This window comes from Belonocnema kinseyi, chromosome 7 (assembly GCF_010883055.1).
Source record: "Belonocnema kinseyi isolate 2016_QV_RU_SX_M_011 chromosome 7, B_treatae_v1, whole genome shotgun sequence".
NCBI lineage: Eukaryota > Metazoa > Arthropoda > Insecta > Hymenoptera > Cynipidae > Belonocnema > Belonocnema kinseyi.
In genome coordinates, this window is record NC_046663.1 from 61,503,360 (window position 1) to 61,526,404 (window position 23,045).

General features: G+C 27.7%; 1 protein-coding gene across 1 annotated transcript in view; it reads right to left on the bottom strand.

Moving 5' to 3' along the window:
- LOC117176915 overlaps window positions 1-23,045 on the bottom strand; it is a 154,769-nt gene that overhangs the window by 65,319 nt on the left and 66,405 nt on the right. The window contains exons 2-3 of the mRNA XM_033367304.1: window positions 22,804-22,924; window positions 22,649-22,734 (exon numbers count right to left, since the gene is read on the bottom strand). Coding sequence (XP_033223195.1) covers window positions 22,649-22,734; window positions 22,804-22,924 — 207 coding nt within the window. The remainder of the gene's footprint in view (window positions 1-22,648; window positions 22,735-22,803; window positions 22,925-23,045) is intronic.

Consider the following 23,045-nt stretch of genomic DNA (forward strand, 5'->3'; position numbering starts at 1 on the left):
GTTTTTTTTCAAAGTGTTAATTTTAGGAATTCATTTTTTAAAGATTTATTATCTTAGATAAAAATTAAACATTTTTTAAAAACTAATCTTTTTTGGTCTAAAATTCAACTGTTTGTTCGAAAATTCCTCGTTTTGGTCAGATAACTCACTTGTAACTATTTTTGGTTGGAGTTTCTATGTTTTTGCTTGAAATTATGATCATTTTGTTGATAATTCATTTTTGGTAAGTTCGTTTCGTAATTTAGTTCTTAAGAGGTTTTGTTAATTTTCTTGGAGGAATAACTCGTAGAGAAAAAAAATAAAAAATCAAGGGAACCTCAAAAAAAATAATGTAGGAATTTGAACAGGCAAATAAGTCTAAGTTTTCCCTTTTTAGTTGAAAAATTTCAATACAAGAAAATCAAAATCTGTTATGATTTTGAGGTCCCCTATTTAAGTTTTCATTAAAAAAATTATTTTTTTTTGCTCATGAAATAAATTACCCTAACTTATATGTAAATCAGGTCTTCAATTTATCTCCCGGAAACATTTGCTAAAGATTTAAAAAATCAATTTTCAGGGGGATATAATGATGAACAAATTGACATATACACATTAAATCATGAATTTTTCATTTTTCTTCTTATGATTGTTCATCAGCGAAAACAAACACAATCTCCAGACCTGAATTTAAAAATGACGATTGTTGCATTTCTGTTAAAAAAATGTTTCCAGAAAAGGCTACAACTATGAAAAATCTGATAAAAAAATTATGGTCACGAGGTATGTTTTAATTTTAAAAATGCATTAAATCGTTTTAAATAAGACTAAGAAAGTGCTAAAATATTGTTATTTTTTAATTTAAAAAAATTTTTTTGTTAGTCATTTCATAATAAATTTGTAATATTTTCAAATAGTGGCGTTCCTGGTTAAAATGCGGGCCGAGGCACATTTTTTCTTGTTTCTCTAGAAAAATATTTGGCAAGTAATTAGCAAAATCTAGCACAAGAAATTAATTAATTACCTTGTTCGACAAAATAACGTCAATACTTTTTCTGTTCAAAATTAGTTACTTTTAATAAGTTTAAAAAAAACGAAAATTTTTTCATCAGCTAGGTATACGTTTTTATTTTTAACTAAAAATTTGTAAAATTATTTTTTAAATTTATTTCCTAAACAACAAATGGTTTATGATATTTTTGTTATAAAGGAAAATTTCAGCTTCAATGTAAGATAAATTTAAGTAAGATGAGTATTCACACTAGATACACACAATCTAGATTTGAATTGGTTTCCTACTTCGTGTGTCAATTTGCATTATCAATCTGTTGTTATATGCATATCAGTTCATTTGATTCGAATCCCAGTAGCGGGCAATATTTGACATGACGGGAGAACATTTCATGAGAGCAGAGAATTCTATCTAGAAATTTCTTATTAAAAGACTACAATTGTATTACAATTTTATATAAGAAATTAACTAAATTAAATGAAACTCAGATACTTTTTTTGTGATATTTACAGGATTGTGATTAATTATTCAATATGGTTATCCCAATGGTTTTTTCTTCTGTGAATTTTCATACACGTCACCCTAAAATTTGTTTGAATACAAAAATATAATAATAAACGCATTTTGTTTGGAAAGTAATTAAACTTTAAGGTTTAACACATATTTCCCATAAGGAAAAAAAAACAACATTTTTACAAAATTTATTCAGAATCCTCCATTTTAGGTGAATTTAGTCAAAAGTTAATATTTTTTCTTTACAATTAGCTATAATAGAATTCAAATTAATAATTATTTCACTGACATCACCCCCATAAGTCTGTGCTATAGGGTCACAGAAAAACCCCACAAGTGGAAACTTGGGTTTCGCTAATTTTTGACGCTAATTTTATGATTTTTTGCGATTAAAAAAATTGTTTCTAATACAGAATATACTAATTTCTAATCATAATTAGATTTATAAATCAAGAGTTTAAAAAATATATTATTATTTAGAACTATAATATCATTCTCAAATTTTGCACGTTTTGTCCATTTTTTAATTAGAGCAAGGCTATAATTAATGAAAGTTAAGTAACATAATGGTTTAAACACTTTATTATTCTTTTTAACTATTTCAAGTTTTAGATTTCCTTTGGCTTTTTAGTTATGAACAAATGATAAATAAAGAATAGAGAAAATATTTTTGCAAACAATCTCTTTATTATTTTGTGAATATATTTTTCTAAAATAAAACAAATATTTTAATTATTTAGAAAAATTTGATATTAATCATATAAGTGTAAATATTCCTTGAAGTAGTTAATAAGAGCCCCATTGTTTAAATTAATATTAATGTTTCTGATTTCTACCTAACGAAAAAGTCAGAGAAGAGCTGAAAATTTGAGAAAATGCGCAACTTTCTTTCATTACTCCAAGAAAAGATAGATACCAATAATGATAAATTATTTAAGAAATTATGTTTCTTAAGATGCATGAATTATTATTTCACTGAGTAAATAGAAGACCAAAAATTAAGAATTTTAGAAAAAAGTTCAACGCTTCAGCGTTAATATGAAAGAAGGTAGTTATAAATAATAATAATTTGATTACATTTTTTTCTGAATTTCGTTAATACTTACCACACTCTACTGTAAGAAGTGAACAAATAGATAAAAATTTTATAAAAACCCGCGACTTCCTAAAGTTATTTTCAAAGAGAATATTATTCAAAATGATAATAAATTCTTTAAAAAATTATGTCTTTTCATCCAAACTAATTATCATCTCTTCCTTATTTAAAAATAGAAACTTGAAATAAAACTTCAATTTTCTAACATCATTCTAGGAGAATATCATTGGAAATTATAATGAATTGTTTTAACAATTTTTTTTACCATTTTTCTACTCTTGCCTCGATCATATTTTCAGATTTCCTTTCACTTCGCAGTCATAAATAGAGAATTAATGATAATTGTAGCAAAAATGCTCTCAGTAACTACTTCTAGAAATAAATAATTATATGTTATATGATTTATATAAAAAAGTTAAGGAATATTTTTATTTAATGTTTCTCTTATTTAAGGAAAAATTTTCAGAAACAAAGAAAAGTATTGTTTAAAAAATTATTATTGTTATTGTTTATTTATTTGTTTATAAAGGAAAAGCCGAAGCAAAGCTTACGAGTTCAGAAAATACTGCAATTTTTTAGAAATTATCTAGGAGGAGATAGTTATAAGCAATAATATATTTTTTCATTTTTTTGTTAACTTGCATTATTTATTACCCTACTAAGTAAAATGTTGACAAAAAGTGGAAAATATAAGAAAAACAGCAACTATCTATCACAGGATGAAATTTTCAGATTGTCTTTGATTTTTCTCTTAGAAACAAATAATAAATATTAATTATTATTTTTTTAAAATGCCTTCAGTAACTATTAAACAATTTAATATCGAGACTTATATTTAATATGAACTTTATATGGAAATTTTTTAGAATATTTTAAATTACTGTTTTATTACAGAAAAATATATTCACAAAAAAGAAAGATATTGCTTGGAAAATGATTCACTTTATTATTTATTTATTAATTTTTTGTAACTAAAACGCCAAAGCAAGGTGAAAAATATCAGTAAAAATTGCAACTTTCTATCATTTAACTAAGAGGTGTTAGTTATAAACAATAATAAATTGTTTGAGCATTTATTTGCACTAAGTTTCATATATTAATGCCTTGCACTAATTAAAAATTTCTGAATAAGTTTGAAGAATTCGAAAAAAACTGCAAATTTCTAACTCTATTTTCAGAAGAAATTGCTAAAAACGATTAAATTTTGTTTAAATGATTTATATACACATTTTATTATTATTAAAAAGTAGAATCTATTGTAATAAGAAACAATTTTGATTAAAAAACGAAAAAAGCCATAATTAAAAACAAAATAAAGCAAATCCTAATTTTTCACATATGGAGTTATTTGGGACCCTATTAAACAAACTTTATTTTTAATATTATGTATAGTAGTTACGTTTTATTTATTATATATTATTTTTAATTTATTTTACAAAATTCATTTTCAATTAATTTTTTTATTCTGAAGAAGGGAAGTTTTTAGCTTTTTTTTTAATTTCTATCATTTTTATTTTCTGTTACAAGTTTTTCTAGATTTTTATTCATTTTCTTTTCATTCAGATATATTTACAGAACTGCGTCAGACAAAGCTTGAAATTCTCAGATTGACGTCACAAATATGAATGCTCCACTCCCTTTAAGTCAAAGTTTATTCTTCGATATCATTTGATAAATGTCCAAAATTACAAAATAAAACAAGCTATTCAAACATAATATTGAAACAGACCTTACAGCATAAGATGCTCTCAAAATAGGGTATGTAGGGTAATTTTTCCCAAACATAGGGGAATAAATTTTTTTCAACAAAATTGATGTATGACTAACCTATTAGATGTTACATTTTTCAACAAAATAGTTAAAATTTCAAACGCATAGTTGAATTTTCAAACTACAAAGTTGATTTCTAAACTAATTGGTCAAATTTTTAAATGAAAAAGATTAAACTTCAACCATTTTTAAACAAATAGTTAAATCTTTAAGCTAAAAAGATGAATTTTTGAGAAGGTAGATTCACTTTCAAACAAGGGAGATGAATTTTCTACCAACAGATTTGGTTACAAAAAAAAAAGAATTTTCAATCCAGAGCCATGAATTTTCTATCCGAAAATACCAATTATCAACAAAACAATTGAGTTTTTAACCCTCAAATGTGATTATTAAAAAAAATCCTTTTCAACCAAAACAAAATTAATTAGGAATAATTAATTAATTAATCAATAAAGTCAGTCGCATTTAGAAAAAAGATGAAATTTCTGCAAAAAGAGATGGTTTGGAAAGCAAAACTAATTCTAAAAAGAAAATTGGTTTAATTTCCATTCAAAAAAGTCACATTTTTTACAAAATAGTTAAATTGTCAACCAAAGAGATGAGTCTTCAACGAATAAAATGAATTTTTAATAATATAGTCAAAATTTAAAATGAATAGTTGAATTTTCATGCAAGAAGATTAATTTCTGACCAAAACATATAAACTTACAACAAATCTCATGGATTTACAATCAAATAGTTCAACTTTCAACTAGAAACGATTAATTATCAACAAAAATTTGAATAGCTAAATTTCCATTAAAATGATTAACTTTCATTTAAAAAATTATGTTCATCAGAATATCTCAACATTATATAGATGTCTAGCAAACGAGTTTGGCATGCAATAAAAATTAAATAATTAAATTATTAAAAAACAACCAATTTTCAACAAAATAGTGAAATCTTAAATGAACAGTTTTCGTTAAAAAATTTAAAGTAATTTAAGTCTCATTCAAACATATAATTAAAAAATAGAATTTTAAATATAATAAAAATAAAATATAAACATAATTTTCAACTTAAACTATCAAATTACAGCCAAAAATGGACTGAAAATTTATGTTAAACGAAAAAAAACGAATTTTCAACAAAATTGTTAAATCTTCAACTAAGCAGTAGAATTTTTACCAAAAATATATAAATTGAGAAACAAAAATAGAATAGTTAACTTTTCAATAAGAAAAAATAACTTTGAAGAAAAATAGTTAGATTATTTTACAGTGTTCTATTAACTCAGTTCACATTTGTATGCAAAAACGAGGAATAGAAATTTTTAGATACACGAGATAAGCTACGAAAAAATATGAATTGCCTAAAATTGTGCACCCAAAAAAGATCTTCAAATTTTCTGTCAATCACTTCTTGATACAAAGCGCAGTTTTTGGCTTAATCGTAAAAAATAACATTATAAATAAAAAAAATTCTGGAAAAAAGAAACAAGGTGTGAAAAAAACTACTAATTGACAAAAATTTTCATTAAAAAAAGAGATAAAACTTTTTTTTGAATCACTTATTGATAGGATGCGTAGTTTTTGTTTTATTCATTAAAGCCAACATTAAAAATAGAAAATAAAATTTTTTGGACAAACGACATAAGCTAGTAAGAAAGATGACTCAAGGTAAGGAACACAATTAACAGACAAAAGTAGTTCACCCAAAAAAGATTCAGAAATTTTGTGTTCATTATTTTTTAGTATAATGTGTATTTTTTGTTCGAATCGTAAAAAATAACATTGAGAATAAACAAATCAATTTTTTGCAGAAATCACACAAGGTACAATTAAATCTTAATTAACAAAATTGTTATAGGATGCGCACTTTTTGATCATCAAAGGAAGACAAGAAAAATACATTTGTTTGAATATTAATGCATATTATGAGTTGTAATAATATAAATTTATTGAAATGATACATTTTTTAGGGTGGCTGAGAATAAAAATTAGCAAAAAATAAAGTACAAATATTAATGTAATCATGAAAAATATAATTTTGATTGATTTTGTAATATCTGAATAAGCAGTTCCAAGCCTACATAAATAAATATAAAATACATTTTATATAAAAGAGTTGAAATGAATTTAGAAAAGTTCGCACTTAGGACTAAATCCAGTGCGAATCACGAGGCACTTAATGCTAACGTGTTCGTTAAAGCCTAAGGAGCTTTAACGAAAGAGAATTCATAATCACTCATGACAGTCGGCGATGCTTTGACCTTCAATTAAAAAAATTTGCACATATATGTATCAAATGCAAAGATCGAGCAGGCAGCACGAGGTGAATATATTATCGATCGCGAAGCGCTAGATAAATATATTATTGAACGCGAAGCGATGAGAATGTTTCGGCGTGGTGGGCATATTTTTTAAATTCTAACTTTTAATGGTTTCAAAAATGAGAAAACAGTTTTAAAATTATATCTGACGGTGATATTTCTTGTTTGGCCGTTTTCTATCGAATAATGTTGACAGATTGCAGGATGCCCCTTTCGTTTAGATTTTTACTCGTCTTTCATAATGCCTGAACATTAACAAATCGATATTGTGAAGTCTTTGAGCATTCTAGCGTGAAGGGGACTGGATTGAATCCTGTTCGATGATACCGAAAATTTGATAAAAAATTTCCTTACGTGCGGGTTCTCAAGGATAAGGGTGGGTTTTATCTTTCCCATAAATTTTCTGACCCTCCGTTCGTTCTGCACCTTGCCCTACTAAAGGAAACTTCTAGGGATACTATCGGAACTCGACACATGAATGTATCAAATGGTTTCTTACTGTTTTTTTAGATCTTATTCTACAATTGTAATATAAGAAGACCTTTTCCAGAATAACATTTTTAGGAATCAGTATCCTCCATACACAAAAGTTTTGGGTATTTCAGGCAGAAAAGTAATGGGCGATATATGTAAGAGATGGGGAGCAACTTGTTACAAGTAACTAATTTACGAAAAAGTTACATTATTTGTAACTAAGAGTAACTTTGTTGCTATTTTAAAAAGTAACTTGCGTAGTTAAGATTTTTGCAGTAACTTGGAATTTAAATTTTATTTACTTTGAATTTAATTTATGTTTTTGTGTATTACCTCCAATTACTAGAGGTTTCTGGGTAAGTTGTGGGTAAAAATTAATCTCTGTTGTTAAGGATTAAACAATTTTCTGAATATTATTGAAAATACAATTATTTTATTTGGAGGAAAAGTAACTTTTTTGTTAAAAATCCACGTTTTTTGTATAAAAATGCAACTGTTTTGTAGACAATTTATTTTCTTGCCTTGAAAATGCAACAATTTAGTGGTAATTGCTTTCTCCCTTGTTTTTAAAATTCGAATTATTTTGTTTCAAAACTGATTTATTTTGGCGAAAAATTCTGATTTATTTTGGTTGAAAATTCTTTTCTTTTTGCTGAATTCAACTCTGTTTTATTTCAATAAACATTTTTTTTTCGGTTGGATTAATATCAACAATTATACTTTTTATTGAGAATTTATCTTTTCTGCAGAAAAATTTTGTTTTTTATTGTTTGAAAATTCAACAATTTAGTGGAATGTTTTTCTTAGTTTGACAAGCGGCTTTACTTTTCAAAATTTATCTCTTTTGGTGAAAAAATCTGATTTTTTGTTGTTGAAAATTCAACTAATTTTGTGAAATCTAATTCGGTTTGGTAGATGATTTAGCTACTTTGTTGAAAATTCATCCTTTTTGGTTAAATTCAACTGTAAAATCAACTTTTTTAGTAGAGAATTCAACTAGTTTGTTGAAAAATAACGAATATTTTTGTTAAAATTTTTACCCTTTTTTAAGTGTTGATTTCGTTTGCGAAATTCATCTCATTTAATAAAAAAAGTTTTGAAGGGAGTTTATCTATCTTTTTGTTCTTGAAAATTCGTATTTTCTGATTAAAAATTAAACTACTTAGTTGAAAGTTGATCTTCCTTATTATAAATTAAGCTGTTTGGTTAACAATTTATTATTTTAGTTGAACATTCATATTTTGATCTACACGTTTAAATGTATACTAGGGTAGCTTAAAACCCCTTTTTTAAAAGGGAAAATATCCAATTTCACTCCAAATCTGAAATAAGAAATTCCATAATTTTTTATTTATTTTTATTTTCGATTTTAACAGGTGCCGGTTTTGACATGAAGTTTCCCATGTAAAATGCATGGGGAAAAATGGTTTTTCTTTTACACGAAAGTATGAGGGCCTGTAGAGAATTATCCAACGAAGAATTACATGTATCAGGCATATGGGTTTGACACCCCTAACACATCCCCACTTGTACCTGGAAACTACACTTACAACAAAAAATGTCAATTCTACATGAAATTGACCTTTTTGACACTGTATTTTGGTATTTTTGCACTTAAAACTATTAATATTGGTCTAGTGGAATATTTATTATCATTGGTTAATTAATTTTTAATTACTCAAACAAATGGAATTTGTTTAAATAATTTTTGTTGTTGAAAATTTGTTGTCTTTTGTCCTTAAAATTATTACTATTAGTCTAGTGGAATATTTAATAACATTGGTTCATTAATTTTTAATTTTTAAAGCACATGGATTTTGTTAAAATTTTTTTGTAAATTCGTTTTTCAATTAATTTAATAATACATAATTTATTTTTAATTGATTGTAGCTCTAAGAAAGCGTCCAGAGGTGACTGTTGTCACCTCGAACGCTCGTGGCCGCTCGTAATTATATACCTATAACATTATCGCAGGAGGTTTCAAGCATCGTATTAAATTATTGGAATTAACTTATAACATTCTAATCTCATCAGTCACTTGACTTAGTCCGTGGCTATGATGTATAACCGGGTTAAACCGAGTAAGAGTTTAATAAAACAATTAATAATTTATCAATAATATTTAGATAATAATTTTTATTTTAAAAAATTTTAAAAACTAACATTAATCAAACAATGTTAATAAATATTCCACTAGACCTATAGTAAACATTTTTGAGAAAAAAAAACGAATTTTCGAAAAAAACTGTTTAAATAAATTCCATTGGTTGAAATAGTAAAAAAATAATGAACGAATGTTAATGAATATTCCACTAGAATAATAGTGATAATTTGTAGGGGGAAAACGAATTTTAAAAAAACATTATTTTAACAAATTCCATTTGTTTTAAAAATTTATAGTTATTAAAATAATGATAATACATATTTCACTGGACCAATATTAATAATTTGAAGTGAAAAATACGAGAATACAGTGTCCAAAAGGTGGATTTCATGAAGAATTGACATTTTTGGTTTTGAGGGTAGTTTTCAAGTACTCGTGGGGGTGTGTTAGGGGTGTCAAACCCATATGTCTAATAGATGAAATTCTTTGTTGAATGGTTCTATACAGGCGCCCATACTTTCCCGTCACATATTTTCAAACCCTAGAAAATTATTCTAAAAACTCAAAAAAGGGATTTTTCCCCATGCATTCTAAATGGGAAACTTCAAGTAAAAACTGGCACCTGTTAAAATATTAATAAATAAATAAAAAAATAGGGAATTTTCTTTCTCGGATTTGGAGTGAAATTGGGCGGATCGTTGCCCTCTAGCATGCAAAAAATTTTTCCATGCATTTTTGGACCACCCTAATGTACACGCTATTATATATACGCATTTAACACCGCACGTTTAAGGTTCACGTGTAATATTAATGTGAGGAAAAACATCTTTTGTAATTATAATTGTGTTGAAATACTTAGAAAATCGGAATTTTCGCAAGTAATAAAAAAATCCTTAGGGCACCAAGTACTTAAAACGTATCTGCATCAAGGATTCAGAAATATATAATAAAGTTGAAAAAGCCCAAGGTATACTTCCCCAAGTTCTGACGACATCCAAACCATGACAAACAAATATCACAATAATACTCGAAACTCATTGTATTCCTAATATTTTACTGCATTTTTATTTTTAAAAAATTTCCTTGTGATTAATCTTTATTCAGACATCGTCATTAGAATTTTTACATTCTCATCAGAGACGGAATTAGATTTGTGTAAAATTTCAAACACTCCTCCCCCATAATTTAAAATATATTTCGACGTTTTAAGGCCCTCTGAATTCGAAAAACAGGTTTTTTCTAATGCGCCTGTCTGTATGTCTGGATTTTGGATTTTTTTTTCATATTTTGACCATTTAATTTCTGATTTACATCGAGGTGGCTGAGGGCCATCCGCATTTAGAAAAACCTTCACAAATTTGTCAGTTTTCGCGTCTTTCTCAAAGCCAGGGTCGTCGCCGGGCGTGGCGGGCTCCCCCCCCCCCCGGAACTAAGTATTTTCATTTTTCAATTCCCTTTACCCCACCCTTTTCCTATACATAAGCCCGAAGCTCTCCGCCCCTACACTCCGAAAAAAATCACAGAGGAATTTTTCCGAAGGAAATTGTATTCGAAAGTAAAAATTAAAAAACTTTGTCGATTTCTCGCATATCGAGATACACTTAAAAGTGATCCAAGTAGTTAAACTTCCTAAAATGCATCTTCCTCGAAGAAGAAGGCGTACTCATTTTCTACCAAAAAAGTCGAATTTTTACCAAATGCATGAATTTTGAACTAAAAAAGATACATTTTCATCCAAATATAAATTAGTTAAATTTTCATTTAAAGAATTAATTTGCAAAAACTAAAAAAACAAATTTCAAATAAAATAGTTTTTGTAAACAAAAATGGAATAGTTATACACACGAAAAACAACAAAAATTTCTGCAGAAACAACAGTTGTTGTTTGTTGTTTCTGCAAAACAACAAAAATAATTTTTTTTTTAAGTTGCAACTTTCAACCAAGTATTTGAATTTCAACCAGACAACATTATAATTTAAAGATATAAACAGTTAAAATAAAAAAAAAGATTTATACAAAAAGAGATGGAGTTTTCAACAAAAGCGTTAAATTGTACAAAGTTAAATTATTAACAAAAAGTTCATTTTCTACAAAAAATGAAATTGTTGTAATGAAAACAGACGAACTTTCTATCGAGAAATCCGAAACTTCAACAAAGCTGAAAATGGAGTTTTTCACCAAAAAGGTTGCTTTTTAAACAAAATAGACGAATCTTCAGCAAAGTAATTAAATCTTTAAAAAAAAGTTGCGGTTTTAAATGAGAACAATTTAAAATTAACTGAACCAGTTGCATTTTGAAATTAACCAAACCAGTTGCAAAGCAAAAACAAATATTCTTTTAAAGGACAGTTGAATTATTATCAACCAGAAAAGTGGAATTTTTAACCAAAAAATTTCTTCTGAACTATTAGTAGAAAATTTATATTTAGTATAAAAATTAACTATTTGGTTGAAAACTAGTCTTTATTGGCGGAGGATTCCATTTTGTTGAAAATTCGTATTTTATAGAAGAACAATCATATTTTTCTTTTGCAAATTTAACTATTTGGTAGAAAGTCAAATTGTTTTATAGAAAAGTGTCGCATTTTGGTTGTAAATTCAACTGTTTTGTTCAAAGGTGTTCTTTTTGGATTGAAAATTGAACAATTCTTGTAGAGCATTCTACTATTTATTTGAAATGAGCAATATTTTTAAAATTTATATTTTCGAGTGGAAAATGTAACTGCTTTATAAAAGATGTGCCTTTTTGGCTTAAAGTTTTTTAAAAATGGATTTTTTCCTCACTTTTAACCGATGATTCTTCCTTGGTTGACAATTCAACTTTTTTTTCATTTAAAATTTAAATATTTTTCGGTTGAAATATCAACTAATACATTTTCAATTGACATTTTATCTTGTTTTTCGATTAAAATTTTTTTTAAGTTGAAAAATAAACTATTCCATTTTTGGTCAAAAATTAATTCTGTTTTAGTTACAAACTTCATGAGTTTTGTTGCAAATTCGTCTTAATCTTGGAAAAAATTAATCGCGTTTTTTAAAAACTCATCTTTTTGTTTTACAATTTAACTATTTTGTTCAGATTTTTTTAGTTGAAAATTGAACCTTGGTGTTCAATAATCTATAACACTTTATAAATCCAAGCTTATAGGTTCAATAATTCGATAATATTGGATAAACAGTTTCATGATTTCCTCTATAAGATACAATTTGAATTTTTTCTGTCTCTGGTGTCTTTGTGATACAGCACTTGACTACTTATTAAAAAATCATCTCGAATGAACTTATTACGTTTTGTTCGCTTACTCCTCAAGTATTTGTTTCTTTGCAATATTTAAAGTACAATCACTTTTCCAAAAGAAGAGTTCGTTAAAGCAAGTGCACAAAATTAAATTTGAAATTCTAAATCTTTGTCTCCAGTACAATAAGAGAGAAATAAAATCCAAGCAGTTTATGCAACGCAAAGTTCTGCACTCACTTTGATTGATTATTCTCGAAAACTGGTAATTGGATCAGGCACTTGGACATATCCTTTCCCTATAGCCATGAAAAGTCCAGCGCAATTTCATTTCAGCTGAATCTAATACATCCCTATTATCTACCCGTCCCCTTCCTCTTATGGATTTAGTTGATCCTAATTGAGCTTAGGAATCCCCTTATTTCGTTCTCCACCAGTAAATCTCAGTTTTTACAAATTTGTTATTTCCCGAACTAAAGAATCGATAACAATCACCGAAAAAAATGTTTGTTTGGCCGAAAATAAGTTTGGTTATCCCAAACAAATTTGTTGGTTGCCGTAAAAGCAACAAAATTGTTTGTTCAGCCAGATAAATTATTTTGTTAAAACGTTTGGTTGAACTAACCAAAAAGTTTGATCTTCACCACAAAACTTTTTTTTAGATTGAAGAAACCTATTTTTTTAAATTAACCAAATATTTATGATTACAATGAATACAATGATTTTTTAGACTGGAAAAAAATATTGTAGATTTCATAAATTAATGAAAGAGCGATTCATTAAGAGATTTCTCCTGAATACTTTCTTAATTACTTTCAAGTATGTTTTTAGGATTTAAGAAGTTAAATTCTCGGTTAGATTCTCGGTTAGATTCTCGGTTAGATTCTCGGTTAGATTCTAAGTCCTATTAATCTTAAATATGTTGGGTCGCAGCGTCAGATATCCTAACGTTTTTTCAAACAAACCAAACTCTTTTTTCTACTTTATTTTCTTTGATAGAACTACAAATAAAATTAACGATCAAAGTGCAGAGAGGGGTTTTCGCTGGATCCACCATAAAAGAAGTGGTTAGCGGCTCTTCATGAATCTAAAGAGAGTGCATGCGCGGCTGCGTGTTTGGTACGTTCAACAAAATTCTTTGATACACACAATAAAAAGTGCTTGACAATCTTTTTTATTCAGGCCAAATACATTATTTTTTAACTTCAACTACTTTTTTGGTAGTCGCAACCAAATTTTTGTAAGAACAACCAAAACTGCCTGACAAAATTATTTTATTGCTATGAGATTATTTTTTTTCTCAGTGAAGAATTTTAGAAATGAATTATTGACTTGAGAGACAGAAAAGAATGAAAAATATTACAGTCTGGAATTTTTAATTAAATATTTGATTTTCAATGTTCCAGGACTTAGGGTTTTAATTTTTGACAAACTGGTTTAATTTTCTATCAAATAAGTTGAATTTTTAACTAAAAATATGATTTTTAAACAAACACGTCTTTTATTTACATAATAGTTTAATTTTTTACTAGATTGTAGAATTAAAAAAAAATTATTGTGAAGTAAAATTATCGTTTCTAATTAAGCTTATAAATATTCTGCTTTCGTTCTTGACCAGAAGATATCAGTTTTTAAACATTTATTATTCATAGAACCCGTAATCAACTTTTAAGAAAAAAAGTTCATATTCAACAAATGAAAGAGACAAAATGTAATAGTTAGTTTTTTATTATTTCTTTATTTAAATACTTAAACCAAAAGATGATTTTTTAAGGAAGCAAATTAATGTTATGAAAAAGAAATGGTTAAATTTGTAACCTGCCTGAAATTTAATTTTCAAACTATAAATGTTACTATCCTATTATTGGATGAAAATTGATCTTCAGAATAAAAAATTTAACTGCTTGATGGAAAAACGAACTTCTTTCTTAAAAATTCATTTTATGAGTTGCAGATCCATTTTTTTTGGTAGAAAATTTAGATATTGTGTTGAAAATAAGATTTTATGTTTAAACTAAAAATTCAAGAATGTAATGAAAAATTTATTTATATTATTGTTAATTCCTATTTTTTGGTAAAAAACTATTATTATTCTTATTGAAACATTCAACTCCTTCTTTTAAATTCAAACTAATTTGTTTAATTTAATTATTTTGGTGAAAAATTCAACTTTTTGGTGAACATAAATTTTTTGGCTGAGAAATCAATTATTTTCAAAAAAATTGGTCTATTTTTTTGAGAATTCCAATTTTTTGTTCATAATCCTTTTTTCGCCGAGGATTCACTTTTGTTGAAAATTCGACTTCATTTTGGTTTAATTCAACTATTTTATATTTTATATAAAAAAAACTTTTTGGTGAGAATATAAATTTCTAGATTTTTGGTTGAAAATTTATCTTTTTTGTTAAAAATCCATATTAACTCATTTAAAATTAAACTGTTTGATAGATAGGTGGAGAATTTAACTTTTGTTAAAAATAAATTTATTGGCTGAAAAATCAATTGTTTTGTAGAGAATTTGACTCTTTGGTGTAAAATTTCAGTAACTTGTTTAAAAATGTTTTTTTTTTCTCTTGACTAAAAATCTGTCTTGGTTGAAAATTCAAATCTTTTGTTTCTTTTGGTAAATATTGTCTGTTGTTCAACTATTTTGTTAAAAATTCATCCAGAACAATTGAACTAAACTGCTTTAGATTTAAAACTAAAATCTATTTTAGTTGAAATATGAAATAATACATTTTTTATGAAGAATTCACCTATGCAGTGAAATTCCACGTTTTTAATATAAAATTAAAATCCCTTTTTCAATGAAATCTGAAGTCTTATAAGTTTCAATGAGAATTATTCTATTTTAATTAAGAATTCAATTACATGATTGCAAGTTGAAGTTCTTTGTTAAAAATTACTTTTTTAGTTGTTAAAAATTCTTAATTTTAGTCGAAAATTCAACTTTTTTATGCAGATTTATTTATTTTGTTAGAAATTGTACAGTTTTGTTACAAATTTAATGGCGTTGTTTGAGATTCATTTTTGTAAGTTAAAATTCATGCTTTTAGATCGAAAATTCCTCTCTTTTGGTAGAAAAAATCTTGCGTGAAAACTCAACTGGCTTCTAAAATTTCGTCATTTTAGCTTTTAAACTCAACTATTTCGTTAAAAATTGATGTTTTTGGTATGAAATTAAACTTTTCAAGCTTTGTGTGATGATCTGTGATGAAGAAGGGGAGGAGGGAAAAAAGTGTTTAAAATATCGTGACGCAGTTTTTGAAGGGCCTCTCAACATAACAAAAATAGAAAAATCTCGATGCTTAAATATTTCGCTATCTGGAGAATCATCCAAATGCAGATTCCAGTTAAAATATATTATAAAGTGAGGACTTTTTTTATATTTTTTTATCGCTGCTGTAAAGTTTTCAGCGTAAATCAGAAAAGACGTATTCAGGCGGTTAAATTAATCTCGCGTTTACCCTTCGTACCTATAAGCACTATATAGTCATATATAGTCTTCTGAGTAGGGAAGACAAACAGGTAGGTACGGCTATGTACTTTAGCGTCACGGAAAGTTTAGTTGGGAAAGACAGGGGATGTGAGATCGTGAATTATGCCACGCCTTCAGAATTACGGAGGCAGCAAAAGTGTGCGAAACACCAAGCAAAAAGTGATGAGGCAGAATTTTGTCATATTGATTCTAAACTTCTGCTTCTGGTCGGTCGCTAGTCAACCTTTCCCAACTATGATTGGAAATTGATCTAATCAATTATTTCTTGTCTATTGAACACCTCCTGGCAATCAGGCTAGAAATTCCTTTGCGCCATACTCGTATTTATCATAAAGGGAGTACACCGAATCTGGACACGTTCACCGAATTTGGACACATTTACCGACTCTGGGCACCTTCACGGTTTATTTCTTCCTTAATTATGAGATTGTTTTTTTTTTTTTAATGAAAAAAATATATTAATTTAAATGAAAAAGTATAAAATGACATCCTTTTATAAAATTTTAAGTTATTCAAAATTGTCTTATTAGACTTTATTTTCAATTAATGTTAAGAAAAATTTCTATTAACGTGATATTACGTAATATTAATATTAGTTTAAAATATGTGCGTTTATCACTAACATTTGTAATACTTTTTTGACCGAGTACTGCGATTCACACGAGTCAAAGTGCCTTGTGAGGGCTGAGTATCACACACTATTTTTATTATACAAGTCAATCATAAGTGCAAATAGGTTGCATAGTGTCCTAATCTAAATACGTGAGAGGGCATTCGAGCCACTCTAATCCAAGACAATCCAATTCATTCGAATCTAATCCACTCCAATCCAATTAATCCAACCCAATGTAATCCAATTCATTCTAATTAAATCCATTCCACTTCAATCTAATCATTTCCAATACAATACAAACCAATTACTTCCAATCTAATTAATTCCAATCCATTCCACTCTATTCCAATCTACTTAAATCTAATTAAAGCTAATCCAATACACTTTAATCTACTTCAATCTAGTCCATTCGTTCCAATCCACTCAAATATAATCTACTGCACTACAACCTAATTGATCCAACTCTATTCCAATCCAACTCATTCCAATCCAATCTAATCTTAACCCATTTCTACTCTAATCTGATCCAATTCAATCCATTCTTATCGACTGCACACCAATCCAACCCAATCTAACCCAATACAATCCATTCCATTCCAAATGAATTCAATCGAATCCACTCCAATGGTCTTAATTCAAATCCCATCCAAACCACTTCAATCTACTCCTATTTATTCCCAATCATTCAAATCCATTCCACCAACTCCAATACATTCCAATCCATTCCACCGACTCCAATCCAATGCAATCAAATTTATTCAAATCCAATTCATTTCAATCCAATCTTATCTAACCGATTTTAATACATTCTATTTGAGTTTAATCCACTTTAATCCACTTCAATCCACATCCATTAATTCCAATCCATTCCAATCCAATATACTGCACTACAAACGAATCCACTACACTCCGTTACAACCCTATGCATTCCAATCCACTCTACTCCAATCCGAACCAATCCAATTCATTCTCGTCTACTTCAATCTAATTAATTCCAATCCAATCTTATTCAATCTAACCTAATATGTACAAACCATTTCATTCCAATTGAAATAAATCTAATCCAATCCAATCCAATTATTTAAATCCCATCTAAAACACTCCAATTCATTCACATTTATTCAAATCCACTCTACACACTCTAATCGATTCCAATTCATTCTACCCTGATTCAATCCAATTAATCAAATCCAGTTTAACCCAATCTTACCCAATCCATTCCAACTCATTCGAATCCATTTCAATTCATTCCAATCCAATAAAATCCCATGTATTCCAACCCATTACAATACAGTCCAATCCACTCAAATACAATACATTCTAACCCGATGCACTCCAATCCACTCTAATCCAGACCTCTTCATTGAATTTATTCCAATCAAATCTAATAAAACCTTTCCAATCCATTCGAATTAAATTTAATCCACGCAAATACACACCAATCCTCTCCCATTTATTTCAATGCATTCCAATCCAATCTACTGTACTGCAATCCAATCAACCCTACTTCATTAGAATCCAATGCATTACAATCCACTCCACTCGAATCTGATTTAATCGAATTCATTCTCATCCAATCCAATCAAAATAGTTCCAATCAATACAATCTTATCCAGTCTAACCCATTCCATTGCAATTGAAAAAAATTCAATCCACTCCAATCCAGTTAATTTAAATTCCATCGAAACCACTTCAGTGCACTCCAATTTAGTCTCATTAATTCCAATTCACTTCACCCACTCCAATCTAATCAATCCAATTTAATTCAATCTAACCCAATCTAACCTAATGCATTTCAATTTCATTCATTTCACTCTAATGAAATTAATTCCAATCCAATGCAATCCAATGCATTTCAATCCATACCATTAAATTCCAATGCACTCCAATCCCCTCAACTAAAATTTATTATAATCTAATACACTCTAATCCACTTCCAGTTGTCATTAATTTTAATCCACTCAAATTTAATCTTAACTGCACTACAATCTAATTGACCCCAATTCATTTCAATCCATGTATTCCAATTTAATATAATCTAAACCAATCCAACTTATTAAAATTAAATTTTAACCACTCCAATCCACTTCAATCCAATCCGAATCATTTAAATCTACTCCAATTCAACTTACTTAAATCCAATCTGCTCCATTAATACTAATACTACTCCATTAATATTTAGGGCATTCCAATCCACTCAACTCCAATCTAATCCAATCCAATTCATCTCTATTTACTCCAATCTAATTAATTTCAATCCAATATAATCCACTCTAACCCAATCCACTCCATTCCAATTAACTTTAATCCAATCCAATTAATTCAAATCTTATCCGTGCCACTCCAATCCATTCTGAATCATTCCCATTCATTCCAATTCACTCCACCCTACTCTAATCCATTCCAATCTACTCCACCCTATTCTAATCCATTCTAATCTGCTCTACCCTATTCCAATTTATTCCAATCCAATGCAATCCAATCTAATCCAATTTAATTCAATTCAATTCTCGAGACGAAGGACGCGTCACACACTGTTTTTTATCACACCAGTTACCGCAAGTGTACGTCTACATGCTAAAGTTGGGGTCCATGCACTCATCGTACCATAAAGTATAGATTTAAACGTACATTAGCCAATTAGAGCATAGTCTCAGTTACTTTATAGTTTATAGTACCCTGTACCCTAAGTAAACAATTTTACGGCCTATCCTGAAAACTTCTATTTTAGGTATCGTTTGCAGTCCCTAAAATCGCACTTATGATGGCGGTGTGATAAAAAAATTATTATGTGCATAATTATTTTCCTCTAATTTTATGGGAATGAACGAAACTTATCATAGGGCAAACAATACTAAAGAAAAAAATCATACAAATAATTAAGTTTGTAATATTGAAAGAATTAATAGAAAAATAATAATTTATAAATATTCAAGAAATTAATACAAAATAGAGAAACTATAATTGTATGATTTATATTAAATACAAATTTAATTGTACAAATAGAACAGCATGAAAACGATGCTCTTTGAGATTGCTTTAATTTCCATTTAAAATAAATTATACTATAATACATTTATAATTTTTAAACTTTTTGTCATCATTCTTGCAATATTTTAATATTTCATATTCGTTCGAGTGTAGTTTGTCAGATCGAATTTTAAGTGGCAATTGGTTCCGTGTCGCCTATGCTTTGAACACTGAATTTTTCGAAATTGAGTTTCATTCATTAAGAAATCTAAGCTTCAGTTAGTTTTGACAATAAATGCATCTGAAATGAAATTGGAATTCGAAAAATTAAAATAGTCGATTCGAATAATAATGAAAGTTCTAGTTTTCAAAATTAGATCTGAATTTCAGTTTTTTAATTCCAAAACCAACAGAATCATTTTTATTTCAAGAAATTTTTCCTGATAAAGTTACAAAAGAAACATTATAGCATGTTACAAATTTCTCTATAAAATATTTTCATAAAAAAACCTTCACTTCTTTATTTACAATTGTTTCATTTTATATTTGTAGTATTTTAAGAAGCAACATTTAACTAAAATGTTCTAGATTGGTCGGCTGAAGTTCCAATTTGCAATAAAATGCGATTTATAACTCTAGATCGAGTTTTAAAAATCCAAAAAATTGTGATGGCGATTTTAAAAAATAACGCCTCTAAAATGTCATTCGCCATAGATGGCTGGTTTTCGATTGCACATCCAGGCTTTAATGGTATTACCGGTCATTACATCGACAATGACCGAGAATTGCATTCTCTTCATGTCGATTTGATCCCTTCACACAATGAGCATGCCAGTAAAGATATTACCAGATTCATCCAAAACATTATTGAGAATTACAAAGTAAAACATAAAGTACTGTGAATAACGGTAGATAACGAGCCAAGCAACACAAAACTCATGATAGAATTATACTTATTAATGATCTTCAATTATGAAAATCAACACTTTTTTATGCTCCCGAGTGGACACAGAACTATGAAAATCCCAAGAGACGTCTTAAAGACATATGATGTTCTCAGGACATCCTTTGTATTGATATTCGACATTTTAAGAGCATCCTTAGGATGTCCAAAATACATGTTCCACATGATGATGATGATGATGATGATGATGATGATGATGATGATTATGATGATGATGATGATGATGATGATGATGATGATGATGATGATGATGATATTGACAAACAACTACATAAATAATATGAGCAAGAACATTAGGATGATGTGGATGTTCATATTTTATCAAAACTAATAAACATCTTCAAACTTATACAAAACTCAAAACAATGAAGAAATAAACTAAAAAGTAGCTGCGATGCTAATGAAAATTGGGACAAAATTCTGTATTAATCTTCATTTCACGAAGAAGATAATTTGCTCGCGTTTTTGTAAAGAAAAAGATCTCATTTCTCCAAAGCTTAGTTAATAAGAGCATTAGACTGGCAATCTACAGAAGAGGGTTTGGATCCCAGCAGAGCTAGATAATCAGTTTTTCGTAGCTTAGGAATAAAATCTATATCTAGACAAAAAACATTGATATGCGGCCAATAGACAAACAAGAATTAGCATCAATCAATGTACCATATGTATCTAGTCAAAACCATACTATCAAAAAATGTAAATTAGTAGTTTAAAAAATCTGGAAATATTGTCAAATATAACGGGATTAGGGTATAGTCAACTATAAACAGGTGTTTTTTAAATACTAAAAATGGGATCAAATATTAATGAAAGATAAACTTTCCAATTTGGGACTTGGCTAAATAAAAATTGGTGGTTTTCAAACGACTGTACATCGGGTTAAAGACAATTTAAAAGTATTTTGCAACTTTTGACCTTGAGAATGACATTTAAAAGTATTATTTTCGTGATTACATGCATAATAGGGCATTAAAATACATAGATATGGACATTAAAAGATAATGAAAATATGTGGAAATTTTCTTCACAAACGCATTTTTAATGTTTATGAAATTTGCTTATCAATAATTATAAAAATTATTGGCTTATTTTGTTTAGTTTTAAAATTATTGCGAGTTCGCAAATCAAAAGTACTATTGTTAAAAAAGGGAATTTTTGTTGTTGAAAAATGTTCCAGTTTTGAATTTTGTTCAGGAAACTTGTTTATAATAATCATAATATATCTTTTAAAAATAACATAATGTACTTCTGAATAATTTCTGGCGTTAAAGTTATACTTGGCTAGTAGATTAGAATTACCTTAATTAAAAAATCAGCTTTAATACACAACAATGTCTAAATTAAGAATTTGTTATCAAACGCAGTAAGAGTATTAACAATTATTATTCTACTACACATTGTTTCTATTATAATATCATTTAGGTATAGATTACTTTCAATATAGTAAAAAAGACATTAAAATAGTGATGATTATACAAAAAAGTCTTTCAAAAAATTGATTGTCATTACATGTTTGTATTTTATGACGAAAATGTATCTTTAGTTGCTATATCAAATGTAGCAAATTAAAAAGTTTTTTGCATTTTGCATTCTATGTTTTATTATTATTTATTGTTTGTGTATAGTTTTTAAAAGTTTCAAATATTTTGTTTAAGCAAGTGCTACAAATAAATTTAAGTAAGTAAAATATCTGCATTTTATGAAAAATTTCTTATAACTGAGAATGGGTTTTTATCATTAGGATTATTAAATCATTTTTTATCTTAATGTTACCTTTTTTCTTTTTGGTCGCTTTCATACGTTTTAAACTTTTGCTTTAAGAATAGTATCAAACCCTCTTTAAAATAAGCAAATATAAATTTTCTCCATGATTTATAAATCACCATAAAAATTCAACCATAAGTTCAACAACGCTTAGGTTGAAGATAGTTGAGAGTTTGAGGCTCACCGTGACTAAAAGGTTGTATTTGTTTATTACAAAATTTAATGAACTAATTTAATCAGAGATTTTTAAGTATATTTTTTACAGAGACTGCAATATTGGTTGTATGTAATCATATTGTTGGGTATAGTCGTACTTAAAATAATAAAAAATGTTCCTTACCGTCAGCAAACCGTAAACAAGCAGCCAGCAGGCGAAGATGCCAAGGCCTGAGTTGATCATTAAAGTTATGCTGACCATGATCGAAACTGAAATAAATACTTATATAGGTTCCGGAATTTCACTGGAGAAAATGTAAGCAATTTTTTTAAACTTACGTTCTGAGAGGGTGACTTCCAGTAAACTGCTTGACTCGGGCAATGGACGCTTTCCCGAAAGATAAGGACTTTCCTTGTAAACCGTTTCTCCCAAGATCCCGATTAATATCAGATAGTAAATCTTGAAAAAAAACAACAAAATTCAGATTAATTTTTTTGACGAATTTCTAATTAAATTGTTTGGTTTTGTTAATTCAGCAATATTTATTTGAATTCAAGAAAAACTGACTCTGAGTACTCCA